The sequence below is a fragment of the Gorilla gorilla genome, chromosome 6 (genome assembly GCF_029281585.2).
Source record: "Gorilla gorilla gorilla isolate KB3781 chromosome 6, NHGRI_mGorGor1-v2.1_pri, whole genome shotgun sequence".
Lineage (NCBI taxonomy): Eukaryota > Metazoa > Chordata > Mammalia > Primates > Hominidae > Gorilla > Gorilla gorilla.
This window is the reverse complement of record NC_073230.2, coordinates 35,185,654-35,198,660: the sequence shown is the minus strand read 5'-3', so window position 1 is coordinate 35,198,660 and position 13,007 is coordinate 35,185,654. Positions and strand designations below refer to the sequence as shown.

Genomic DNA, 13,007 nt, shown 5'->3' with positions numbered 1-13,007 from the left:
GAATGGCGTAAACTAAGGAGGCGGAGCTTGCAATGAGCCGAGATCGCGCCACTGCACTCCAGCCTGGGAGACAGAGCAAGAAGCCATCTCAAAAAAAAAAAACAAAAAAAAAATAAAATAAATAATACTAGAAATGTTTATCCCAAATTCAAACTGTTTTTTGGTTCCTTTCTGAAGTAAGTATTTGCATGCTAACAAAGTATTTTCATTAAATAAATATTTTAGTATAGTTTGGTTTTTTAGAGGTTTTTCTTTTAGTTTGTTAAAACAAATTTAATTTTTAACATTCTGAAGATGGTAAACCAGATCAGATAAGGGAGAAATGATTTGGGGTTTCATTTTAAAGATTTAGGGCCAGGCATGGTGGCTCACACCTGTAATCCCAGCACTTTGGGAGGCCGAGGCGGGTGGATCACCTGAGGTCAGGAATTTGAGACCAGCCTGGCCAACATGGCAAAACCCCGTCTCCATTAAAAATACAAAAATCAGCCAAGCGTGGTGGCGAGCACCTGTAGTTCCAGCTACTCAGGAGGCTGAGGCACAAGAATCGCTTGAACCCAGCAGGCAGAGATTGCAGTGAACTGAGATCACACCATTGCACTCCAGCCTGGGTAACACAGTGTGACTCTGGCTCAAAAAAAAAAAAAAAGATTTACAAAATTTTAAAATTGCATTAAAATATGTGAAAATGTGTGAGACAATAAACTTTATTTTAAATCATTCATCTCATAATCCCGAGCACATTTTTTTAAAGTAGTGATTCATACAATGTAAACTTCTTTCTACTAACATAAGAACATTCTTAACAGAGCCCATTGCTTAAAGATATGAGAAACCCAGAGGAAAAAGTCTTAATTATTAATAGCCAGCCCCAGGGGAAAGCAATAAAGTCCTAGAATTTTTTTTTTTTAAACATAAAGGCAAATAAAGTTCTCAATAGCAAAGAGGCAGTTTTAGGGAATGTTCAACCTGGGGTTAAAGGATAAAGAAAATTCAGGTCATCCATCAACTTTAATGGAGAAAAACATTATATTTTTATTTTTACTAACATCTAACTAAAATTTTAGCATGTACTTTGATTACTATCAGTATTTGTGATTTTTGTCACTAACAGGAATTACTTATATTGTTAATACCACATTACAATTGTTACAGGTATCTCAATGTTATCTTACTTGGAAATCATGGCAGTGATTAAATCTGCCAATAAAATACATCTTGTTAACACACAGATTTTGAAGCACATGTATTAATATATCAAAAATTTGTTACTGTGATATTTTAATTATTTCAATATAATTGGTTTTCTTTGCAATTTTATGTCTTATTTTATATACATTAAAATATTATTCTGAGACAGAGTCCATAAACTTCACCAGACCAAAAGAAATCTATGACATATACAAGGGTAAGAATTCACTTTAATACAATCCTAAAGTCAGTACAATTATAATACAAAATTACTCTGCAGCAAATTCTGTGATAGATCTCTGAATAAGTGTTATTTTTTCTTTCAAGTTTTTAAGTTGTGCTAAAAAACACATAAAATTTACTATCTCAAGCATTTTAAAGTGTATAGTTCAATGTTAAGCACATTCATATTGTTGTGCAACCACCACCACCATTATCTCCAAAATTGTTCTCATCTTTTAAAACTGAAGCTCTCTACCCTCATTAAACAATAACTCCCCATTCCTCCCTTGAGGGAACCTGAATGCCCTGCAGACCACCATTTTACTTTGTGTCTATCCCTACTCTAAGTACCTCATATAGCGGAATTATACAGTATTTTTCTTTTTGTGATTGGCTTATTTAACTTATCATAACATCCTCAGTGTTCATCCATATTGTAGCATATGTCAGAATTACCTGAATAAGAGTATTTTTTAAATTTTGTAAATAATGCCAAGCTAACACAAAAATGAATTTTATATTACTTTATCATTTTATAATAAAGGAACTTACACATGACAGAATTCAAATAACTATAAGTTCTGTTAATCATGTTTGTGGTTTTCATCTGGACTATTTTCCTCACCTCTTTTTTGTTACATTATTCTAATATCTGTTATTACTATTGTATTGTTTTCTCACTTGAAAAAAAAAATCCCCAAAAATTAGTACCTAAAAAGAAACCCACTCTTCAGTGAAAGTTAAGACAACAACCAACAACTTTTAAATGTCTACATAAAATATCATGTGGCCTACACTAGACAGTTACATTCTTAGGGCTTTTGCTAAGTAAAGACACTAATTAATTCAACTTTGGTACCCTGGAGATACCTGAACAAATCATTACAATGGAGTACAACATCTTTAATGGCAATAAGACATCTAGTTTCATTGAGTTCTGCAGTTTTCAGTCCTTACCTTGGAATGCTAGTACACAATTGACTGTTGATCCTTCCACATAATGTTCAGGCATAGGGGACCATAAAAACGTGTAATAATCACGAGCAGTACTCCATCCAACCTAAAGGGAAATAACAAAAAAGGCGGATTTATAAGCAAATAGTTTAGTATTAGGCTCATACAGCATACTGTTTATTTATTGTATTTTACAGCTAAAATATACATTTAATATGTTTACAAATCATGAGTATTTTAACAAGCATGTCAAATTATTTCTAAATTAAACTACAGCCTAATGCTATAAAAATCTACATAAATTGAATAATAGAGTTTCTACTATATTAAAATGCAATTTGCTATCCAATTTCTCAAGGATAATCTAACTATCCATATGATCAAATATACAAATGTGTTTTGATTAAAATTTAATTTCATTAAACACAGCGAGTTTTTAAATACTTGTTATTTATTTTTTATTGACCACAGAGTATTATTTTCAAAGGTGGCACATACTGAATGTCTAGCAGATCCAACAACTGAGGGAGTTATAGACTAAAGAAAATTAATATTTAAAACATTAGACACGCATTACAAATTCACCTCTGAAGAATTTTCAGATATATCAAAATTCAAAAAACTTAATTTAAACCTCCAATTTAAGTGTTTTATTTGTTTTACTTAGACATCTGCCTCCCCCTAAATCCACTAAATTCACTAATCTCTCATCTTTGGCAAGTCTTGCCTGCAGCCAATTGGCAAATTTTGTAAAAAGAACTTTAGCACCAAGATGTTTATATATTCACAAACAGACCACCCATGTCTCACCTAATGCTAACACATTTTCTACTTACAACATGAATATATACATATCTCAATCTGTATTTTCCAGATAGACTATATACCATGTTAAATATTGAAAACTGGAGATGTTTAAAGCAGGTACTAGATATCCATTTGCTAGTAATATTACAAAAATTTATGCATCAGCCACAAGGTTAGATTATACATGTTCTATGATTCTGATTGGCCTGATTGTAGACAACAGAATACTGAAGCTGGACGAACCTTAGTTACCTTTAGCCTCCAAAGGAATGGTTGAAACTACAGGTTACAAACCCAGTAAGAAGTGATAAAACCAATTTAGTGGTTCATGACTGGCATTTATTTTGTAATTATATAGAAGAGAAAGTACTGGAGTATATTAAGGGTAAGTGTTTCATGAAATTTAGTTTCTGGTGTATCTGCATGCTGGGACAAATCTTACAATTTACTTTGTTCTGTGTCAAGGTAAAAAACATTTGACACTATTCATCTCTTTACAGATATGAAACCTGAGGAATCAGTGAACAAGTCATTTACCTCACCTGTTTGAGCCCATTTTTCCTTTCACAGTTGTTGGAAGAATTAAATTAGATAATGAACCTAAAAGCAGCATCTGAAGTGCCTAATCCATGGCAAACACTCCATGAATGGTAGTTATTATAGGTGTAGTATTTTGTAATAACTAAGAGCATAGGGTGTGAGGTCAGAATACCAGAAAAGATAATTTGCTAGCTGTATGGTTTTGGAAAAGTTATTCATTTCTATTTTCTCCTCTAATAACAAAAACAGTCTCAAAAGGTTGTGTCTGTATTAAGTGAGTTCATCCCTGTATTCAGCACAGTGCCTATCACATAAGTGCTTGTTAGCAGCCTGAGAACTGAGCCTACCAAGAAGTTGGGGGCAAGATACAATCCTGAGTAAAAAGTCAGAAATATAGAACTACACTTCAAATTGCTTTTGAGTAAGGAAAACTAAAACTAAACAATAGTTCTTAAGTTACTTAGAGAGGGGCATGTTGGGCATACATAAAAAATAAATGTAGAAGTCTCTCAACCTGGAAAGATACAGAGAATGGGCTCCTTTGGGATGTAACTGTCTTATATCTAAGCTCCCACATGAAAGTACGCTAGAGTGGACAATACTGGAAGGAACACAAAAGATGAACATCAGGAAATTATGTAGGAGTCCACTGCAATAATAATAAATCTAATTAGAAGGGTCAATAAACCATAATGTGTCCAAACCAAAGGTTGATTCTCTGTTTTATTTTCCTGGTCACCGGGCTAGAACTTGCTGCTCAATGCTACAGGACACACTGAAATGCAAGAAATCTTGTCTTTTAGTCCACCATTACCAAGTGTAAAGAAAATTATTACACTTCAAGTTAATAACAGCAATTTTCAAACATTGAAAAATGGCAGGGAGAACATGGCAACACTTCAGACAATGGGACAAAATACCAGTTATCTAAAACTGCCAAAATACATTGCTTCTAGGAGATATACCTGAATCTAGTTAACCAGTTAACTGTAGTCACAGATACCACTGGAGGCTGTATGTATGTTAAGAGAGAAACTAAAGCAATGAATATGTCACATACTTTAGTCTGAAGAATTACAACAGCAGTGGGCATCATTCTTGTTACTACTGCAACAGCAAAATAAATGAGAAAATGGAAATTAAACAAGGGTGACAGAGAAGGGAGAAAGCCACAAAGTGTTCCTTTTAAATAGGATTAACATTTCAGAAAAACATGTTGGATAAGTTTTGATCATAAAGGAAATTCTGAGAAAGAACATACAGAAGACCAGAATAACATCAAAGTTACCTAGAAAAACATCAAGATAATAAATCCTGGAGAAACACTGAGAAAAAGACAGAAACATTAGAGTGAGGAAAGCATATGAGACACCACTTGGAAAGAAAGAAAGAAATAGAGAAGAGGGGACTGATGTTTGGAGATGAATAAAGGGAGACAAGCCTTGGAGTAGGAAAGGCACTGACAATAAATGAGCTGATTACATATGGATATAGGAGGATTCCCAAGAAATATAATTAAGTGAGGAAAAACGCCCACAAAAAAGTATCAAATGAGCCTATGAATTTTTCTAATCCAGAAACATACAACAACAGACATCACTGGGGAAGGTAGGAGTACAATGGGTAGAAGCATTCATTTTCCTTCTTCTGTATACAATGTAGCTTCTAAAAATCATGTTACTAGAAAAGTTCCTTTAGGAAAAAAATGACTGCAAAAATGCCTAGATATACACAGGGAGTATGCAACATTGATTCAACAGAGAAATATCATAAACAGCATAAATTCCTCAACGAGATAAAATGGTACAGAACTAATTGTAAGTGATTAAGTGAAAAAATCACGGCATTAAAAAAGGCATGAGATATGCCAGCAACATTCAAAATATATGCATTAGAAAAAAGACAGGCCAGGTGGGGTGGTTCACGCCTGTAATCCCAGCACTTTGAGAGACTGAGGTGGGGGGATCACGAGGTCAGGAGATGGAGACCATCCTGGCTAACACGGTGAAACCCCGTCTCTACTAAAAATAAAAAAAATTTAAAAAAAATTAGCCGGGCGTGGTGGCGGGTGCCTGTAGTCCCAGCTACTCAGGAGGCTGAGGCAGGAGAATGGCATGAACCCAGGAGGCGGAGGTTGCAGTGAGCCGAGATCACACCACTGCACTCCAGCCTGGGCGATAGAGCGAGACTCTGTCTCAAAAAACAAAAATGAAAACAAAAAACAAAAAAGACTGAAAGTCTCCTTCCATTAATAAAACAAGGCTGGAAGGAAATACTTAAAACATTAACAGTGCTAACCATTGATATTATGTAGGGATATACTTTGGTAGTGGGACTGTAGGACATTTTAATTTTATAATTATAAATAAGTATAATTATAAATATTTATATATTATATATATTATAATTGTAAATTTTTTTTACAACCAGAGGACTTTTTTTAAAAACAGAAAATGAGTGGAATGAGACAGGACTGAAGGGGAGACCAAGGCAGGAAAACAGAAGAAGGAGGAAAAAAATTTGAGAAGGAAAAACAAGGAACAAAGAAACAAAAGCTTGAAACAGGATATTCAAGCATAAAATCACTGTTTGGATCCACCTTCTAATCAGGCAACTTAGTTTTTGATGTGCTTGACAGCAGGATGCAGTGAAAACAGTACCTTACAGGGAGGTTTTATTTGTCTAGTATAGGACATGTTATGCATTAGCAATGTGACTTTGAACATATCACATGACCACTTTGCACTTCCAGTTTCCTCAACCAGAACAGTATCTCGGAGATGTGAGAATTCCAATTAGAACAGTATCTCGGAGATGTGAGAATTCTAAGACTCTAAAGTTTAAAAAACAAAAACTCATGGACCTTTAACATTACTACAGTAGTCATCCTTTATCTAAGGTTTCACTTTGTGTGGTTTTAGTTACCTAAGGTCAACCAAGACCCCAAAATAAGTGAGTATAGTACAATAAGATATTTTGAGAGTGAGAGAAACCACATTCACATAACTTTTACTCCGGCTGTTTGGTTAAGTGAAATATCTGATTATTCAAATTAGCAACAGAGTTGCTAATGATGCAGGCCGGGTATCAGGTAATATAACAATTTCATGTTACAATTGTTCTATTTTTAGTTATTGTTAACTCTTACTGTGCCTAATTTATAAATTAAACTTTATCATAGGTATGACTGTATCAGAAAAATACAGTGTAAATAGAGTTCAGTACTACCTGTAATTTCAGGCATCCACTGGGGGTCTTTAACTGTAAGGTAATTTAATTTGTACTAAGCATAAATCTAAACATACACCAATTCCTCATGCTTATGTACTTACACAACTAGGACCAAATCAAATTCATAAACACAAAACGGAACAAAACTCAAATATAATGTAACATATAATATTTTACTGCAATTAATGTTGGTTTAATAATAAAGATATGGCATCAGGTGAAGTTCTTTTTATTTTTTTATTTAAGACGGAGTCTCACTCTGTCGCCCAGGCTGGAGTGCAGTGGTACAATCTCTGCTCACTGCAACCTCCACCTCCTGGGTTCAAGCGATACCCATGTCTCAGCCTCCTGAGTAGCTGGGACTACCAGCATGCACCACCACACCCGGCTAATTTTTATATTTTTAGTAGAGACAGGGTTTCGCCATTTTGGCCAGACTGGTCTCAAACTCCTGACCTGAAGTGATCCGCCCACTTCAGCCTCCCAAAGTGCTGGGATTACAGGCGTGAGCCACTGTGCCCAGCCTGCATCAGGTGCAGTTCTAAATCTTTCCCTGTAATTTTACTTCAATTCTGTCACTAAAGAAAATCCATGCTGAACTTATTAGCAACTCTGTTGTTAATTTTGAATAATCAGATCTCTCACTTAACCAAACAACCAGAGAATAATTATTGAATGCCAATTTACATAAGGTTCAAATCTCAGCTCCAACGTATAATGGATAACTTTGAACAAGTCACTTTATTCTCTGGACCTCAGTTCCCTCATCTGTAAAACAGGTAGTATAATGCTCAGATGAGAGGTGAATGTATAAAATAATAAACATGTTACATGTTTATTTTCATTATAATTAAAACTAATCAATCAATACTTCAGAGGGAGTAAAAAAAGTAAAAGGAACAAAAACCTCCAACCCGGTCTATATCCCTTGTTTGGCTTCACTGATTTCCCTACCCAACCTGGACTTCACTATCAGTCAATCATTTCAATAATGTACTGAAAACCACCATAGTATCCTTTGTCCTCTTAACTTCCCTTCCCATTCCCACCCTTTTCCAACACCCAATTTGAATGACAGCCACTTCTGGCACTCTTGACACAACTCCAGATGCTGAATCTCTCTGGAAAAAGTCATAAAATTGCTGCTTAGTAATCTTCTGGTTAAGCCACTCCGATTCCCTATGACATTCTTCCACAGTAGCAAGGCCAATTATCTATACTCAAGCCCTCCCCAACTTTTAACATATGACCTTGCTCCTCCTTACTGAGATGCCATAGAATGAGTGCCAGTTCTAATTCAATTGACTGTTGACATATCCTATGAATTCTACTTATGGATTATTACACAAAACTTACTTCCTTCTCCACTTTAGGCTTTCATTATCTCACATAGAAAATTAGGATAGTCTAAACGTTCTCTTTACCTCCATTCCTTTCGAATTCCAACTTATCTTACTCAGCACTATAAGATTAAGCTTCACTTCTAAACTTTATTACTCCTTACTTAAAAACTATCCCTCAAATATTAAAACAATCTACAACATGATCCAAACTAACTTTTCCCATTCATCTTCTAAAACTGGTATCTGTAGCTGGGCATGGTGGTTCACGCCTGCAATCCCAGCACTTATTTAGGCTGAGGCGGGTGGATCACTTGAGTCCAGGAGTTCGAGACCAGCCCGGGCAACATGGCAAAACCCCGTCTCTAAAAAAATAATAATAATAAATTTTTAATTGATAGCTGTCCCAGGCAAATCAAATTCCTTAACACTTTCTCAAGCATACTACTTTCCCATCTTCATTCCTCCTCCCTTACAATTGCTACCCAGGCACTCTCTTCCTGCCTGCTTGTCAATATGGTGTCTATCAAAATCACTCTAGAGGGCAATTTGCAGTACACATAAAGTGCTTAAAAACATACAATGCCATAAACATGGTGATTCTACTTCCAAGAACTTACCTTATGAAATAAGTAGACAAAATAAAGATAGGTAGAGATCTTTATTAAGTATTAATGATAAGCATTTAGCAACAATGTAAATTCCAATAGTAAGAAACTGGTTCAATGAATATATACACACACTATGATGCATCAGTAGTATGTGTGTATATATTTATTATACACACATTATGCATGTGTATAATTATTTGTAATTTTATTACATGTAGCTATATACCAATATGTTAACAATAGTTAACAGTAGGTAAAAGTGTTAAGCATGATTATTTTCTTCCTTGAGCCTTCCTGTATTACCTGAAATTTTTACTACATGCCTGAACTTCCTATTGAGTTTTAAAGTTTTATGCTGGCAAAAACGATGGAAAGGGTATTAAACAGAAGATTTTTTTTTTCTTTTTTGCTGAGAGATAACTTACAATCCTTAAAGTGCACAATGAAAGAAGTATAGTTTAGCATTACCAAAGCAAAAAGGCAGCAGCAGGAATGACCAAAACTGAAGCTGGAAATAAAATCTTATACAGGAGCCCTGTATGGCTCTAGGTTATTTGGTCTTGGCATTATTCTACAGATGATGAAGAACCAATGAAGAGTTTCAAACAACAGAAAGACATGTTCAGGTTTCCATTTTACAGCTTATATAGAGCAGTTAAAAAACAAAGGTTAGAGGACAAGAATGAAAGTGGGTAAAACAGCTGACCTATTGCAATAGTCTTGGTAAAAAATATGGAAGGCATGAACTAGTGATATTAAGGATTTAGAAATACGTAAGCAATAAAATGGTTAGAACTGATTGTTTGGATTTGAAGGGAAAGTCACAGGCGTTTGGCTTTAAAAAAATGAAAAATTATAAGAAATAAACAAGTAGTCTGCAGGAAAAAGGTAATAATTCATCTTCCTGAAACATACTTTTTCAAACAACCTATACATATACAAAGACTTCCCACTGCCCTTCAGAAAAAAGTCCATAAACTCTCTAACACTGAAGGTCGTCCATAGACAGAATGAAACTTATCTCCAATCTCATCTCCCACAACTTCCCTAACTGAAGCTTATGCTCTAGTTAAACTGACTTACTCATTCTCATGAACATTCCTACCTCTAAGCCTCTGCTTATACAGATTCAGTATCCCTTATCCGAAATGCCTGAGACCAGAAGTGCTTTGGATTTCTAAATCTGTCAGATTTTGGAGTATTTGCATTATACCTACTGGTTGGGCATCCCAAATCCAAAACATAAAATATTCCAATAAGCATTTCCTTTGCACATCATGTCAGCATTCAAAAAGTTTTGGATTTTAAAGCATTTCAGATTTTAGATTTTCAGATTTAGGATGTTCAACCTGTACCATTTTCCTGCTGGAAATGCCCTTCTTTTTCCTCAGTCACATTTCTGTTTTCTTCCTCTCTGCTCTGTTACTACAGAAAACATCAGTTCTCAATCAGTATCTTTAACTTGATACCAGTATCTCCCATAAAATCGAAACTACTACTGAGGCCAGGTGCGGTGGCTCACACCTGTAATCCCAGCACTTCGGGAGGCTGGGACAGGAGGATCACTTAAGCCTAGGAAGTGAAAACCAGCCTAAGCAACATAGTGAGACCCTGTCTCTACAAAAAATTTAAAAATTAGCCAGGCGTGGTGTTGTGTCTATAATCCCAGCTATTTGGAAGGCTGCGGGGAAAGGATCACTTGAGCCCAGGAGGTCAGGTTGCAGTAAGCCACTATCCCACCACTGCACTCCAGCCTGAGTGATAGAATAAGACCCTGTCTCAAAAAATAAGAAATAAAATTTAAAAACTACTCCTGATTTCATAAAATTGTTACAATGAATGTTTCTCCATTTTGGGATTTGACAAGCCTAAAAAACTGACACAAAAAGTAAACAGTAAATAACTATTGTGTTGTATTCAGAAACATCAAGAAATGAGGAATTCAAAGAAAAGAACTAAGTCATTAAATGCCAAAACTTTGTTTTGTCCAAATGTTTTTCTGCCTTCCCGTCAGGCTGGACTTTTACTTCTAGACACTTTCAATGTGCCTAATTTCTAGCAGCTATTCATTTCTTTCTTCCTTGTTGTTTAACTTTATACAGATTAGACAATCAAAATTTCAAGCCCATAAAAATCTTAACTAAAATAAAACAAACTGATTCTGAGGAACACTACAGAATAACACAGGAGAAAAGTGAGTGTGTTTTACTGGTTGGACATTCGTGACATTATTTTGACTGCTCAGAGGACATTCTTATGTTTTGGTTTTCCACTACATTTTGAAGAGTTAAAATTGCCAGAAAAAGTCCTGCACAGTGAAGTGTACCACTGTAATGATCACCTTTATTTTCAAGAAAGTATTATACAAAATCACTGGTAAAATATAAGAACTGGAACTCCTGCCATCAAAGAGTTTACTATTCAGTCATGTTAAACAGAATACTTTAAAACTGTGTAATACAAACAGAATACTCTTAAAACCGTGTAATACAATCTGAGCAATATTTAAGCCATGCAGGACAGTAGAAGGGATAATAACATGGCTGTCAAGCTATATAAAATTAATTTCAAATGACTGGAAAAAATGGTAAATAATATAAGAACCCAAAGAAAAAGATCTTTTTTTTTTTGCAGGTAATGAATGCAGAAAATAGGAAAAGAAGATTCTGAAAAAATTTTCACAAGTCCTTAAGTGAAGGTAAACTTTCTGATCAGGGAGAGGAAAATCTGGTGAAATGGAGTTCCCAACATCCATTTTATCTACTCCCCGCTGTTAAATATTTCATGGTGATGTTTACAAAAATGAGTCTTAATGCAGAGTTAAGACAAGGCAAGTAAAAGCTACTTATCAATCTGTTTTAAAAGAAAATCATAAGTGTTTACATGGAGAACATATTCAGAAAGCTTTCTTACCTTGAATATACCAACCCAATCTTTTGGATGTGGATGAATATATGGAGTTAAGGTGTAATGACATTCCAGGTGTGCATTAGGAAGGTAACTCTTGGCCACATTTTGAAAGATGACATGGGCAAAGTTGGAAGTCTGCAATGGGACTTCTTGAAAGGATGTCATTGTGAATCTGAAACAAGTAATTCATACAAGTTAAATTATACCAACTAAGAATAAACTTATGCCTTCAGAAAATACATAATATTTAATATAAGTTTCATGAATATTTGCATGTCATAATTAAGAAAATATATACTTTGTAAATACTGGAACTTCTTAAAAATATGATTAAATATAAAAATACAGACAAACTGGAAAAATAACTAAAACTCATTTGGCTCAGAAAGTTATATGGGCATTTAAAAGTTAAAAAACCAAAACCAAAAATTAACTCTCCTGGAAAGCCTAGCCCTCTGCTTCTATTTAAATCAAAAGCAAATGAACCAGAGGTGTTTTTGTGCACACGCTGCCAATATAAACCTGCTGGCTCCTAGTAACAAACACTAAGAAACAGAAACAAGAACAGTTAAAAGTCAGTATTTTACTGGCTATGGGTCAATTAACTTTTCCTTCCTATGTAGAACCCTTGAGCTTCGTCATTCTCCTCCCTAACCTAGCCCATCCCATTCATCTCTTCCCCTCTCCCTAGGTTTTGGGGTCCTATAACTAAACCTGACGCTAACATCTCTGTGCCTACATTCCTGCCCTTCTAATCCCCTGGACCAGCATTTCTCAACCCTGGTTACACATTAGAATCATTAGGGGCCTTTAAAAAAAAAAAAATAGATGACAACAACTTTCTGGGATTGGGGCCTGGGAGTGTGTGCATGTGTGTCTGTGGGTGTGTATACGAATATACATAGCCCTGCCCCTACATCGCCCCAAGTAATCTCAATCCTGTAATGCAACCAGAAAAGAGAACCACTATCCAACAACTTCTACCTCTCACTCATTTCCACAGATCCCAGACCCAGCCTGTCTTCTTGGGCTTCTGGTACAAGCTTGTTCAAATCTCTCAAACCATGTAAAATCTTAGCTGGTCTACTTGAAATGGCTCAGCCTATTTGTTCTTCTCCACCTACAACAAACCTATCATTTCATCATAGGTCCAATCAATGATCCTACCTCAACTTCTAGTATTCACATACCCTTTCCACAT

General features: G+C 35.2%; 1 protein-coding gene across 25 annotated transcripts in view; it reads right to left on the bottom strand.

The window, feature by feature from the left end:
* TAX1BP1 (Tax1 binding protein 1) overlaps positions 1–13,007 on the bottom strand; it is an 88,233-nt gene that overhangs the window by 68,110 nt on the left and 7,116 nt on the right. For all 25 annotated transcript variants that reach the window (XM_031012664.2, XM_031012662.2, XM_031012663.3 and 22 more), the window contains exons 2-3: positions 11,810–11,978; positions 2,371–2,473 (exon numbers count right to left, since the gene is read on the bottom strand). In XM_031012664.2, coding sequence (XP_030868524.1) covers positions 2,371–2,473; positions 11,810–11,971 — 265 coding nt within the window. In that variant the 5' untranslated portion in view covers positions 11,972–11,978. The remainder of the gene's footprint in view (positions 1–2,370; positions 2,474–11,809; positions 11,979–13,007) is intronic.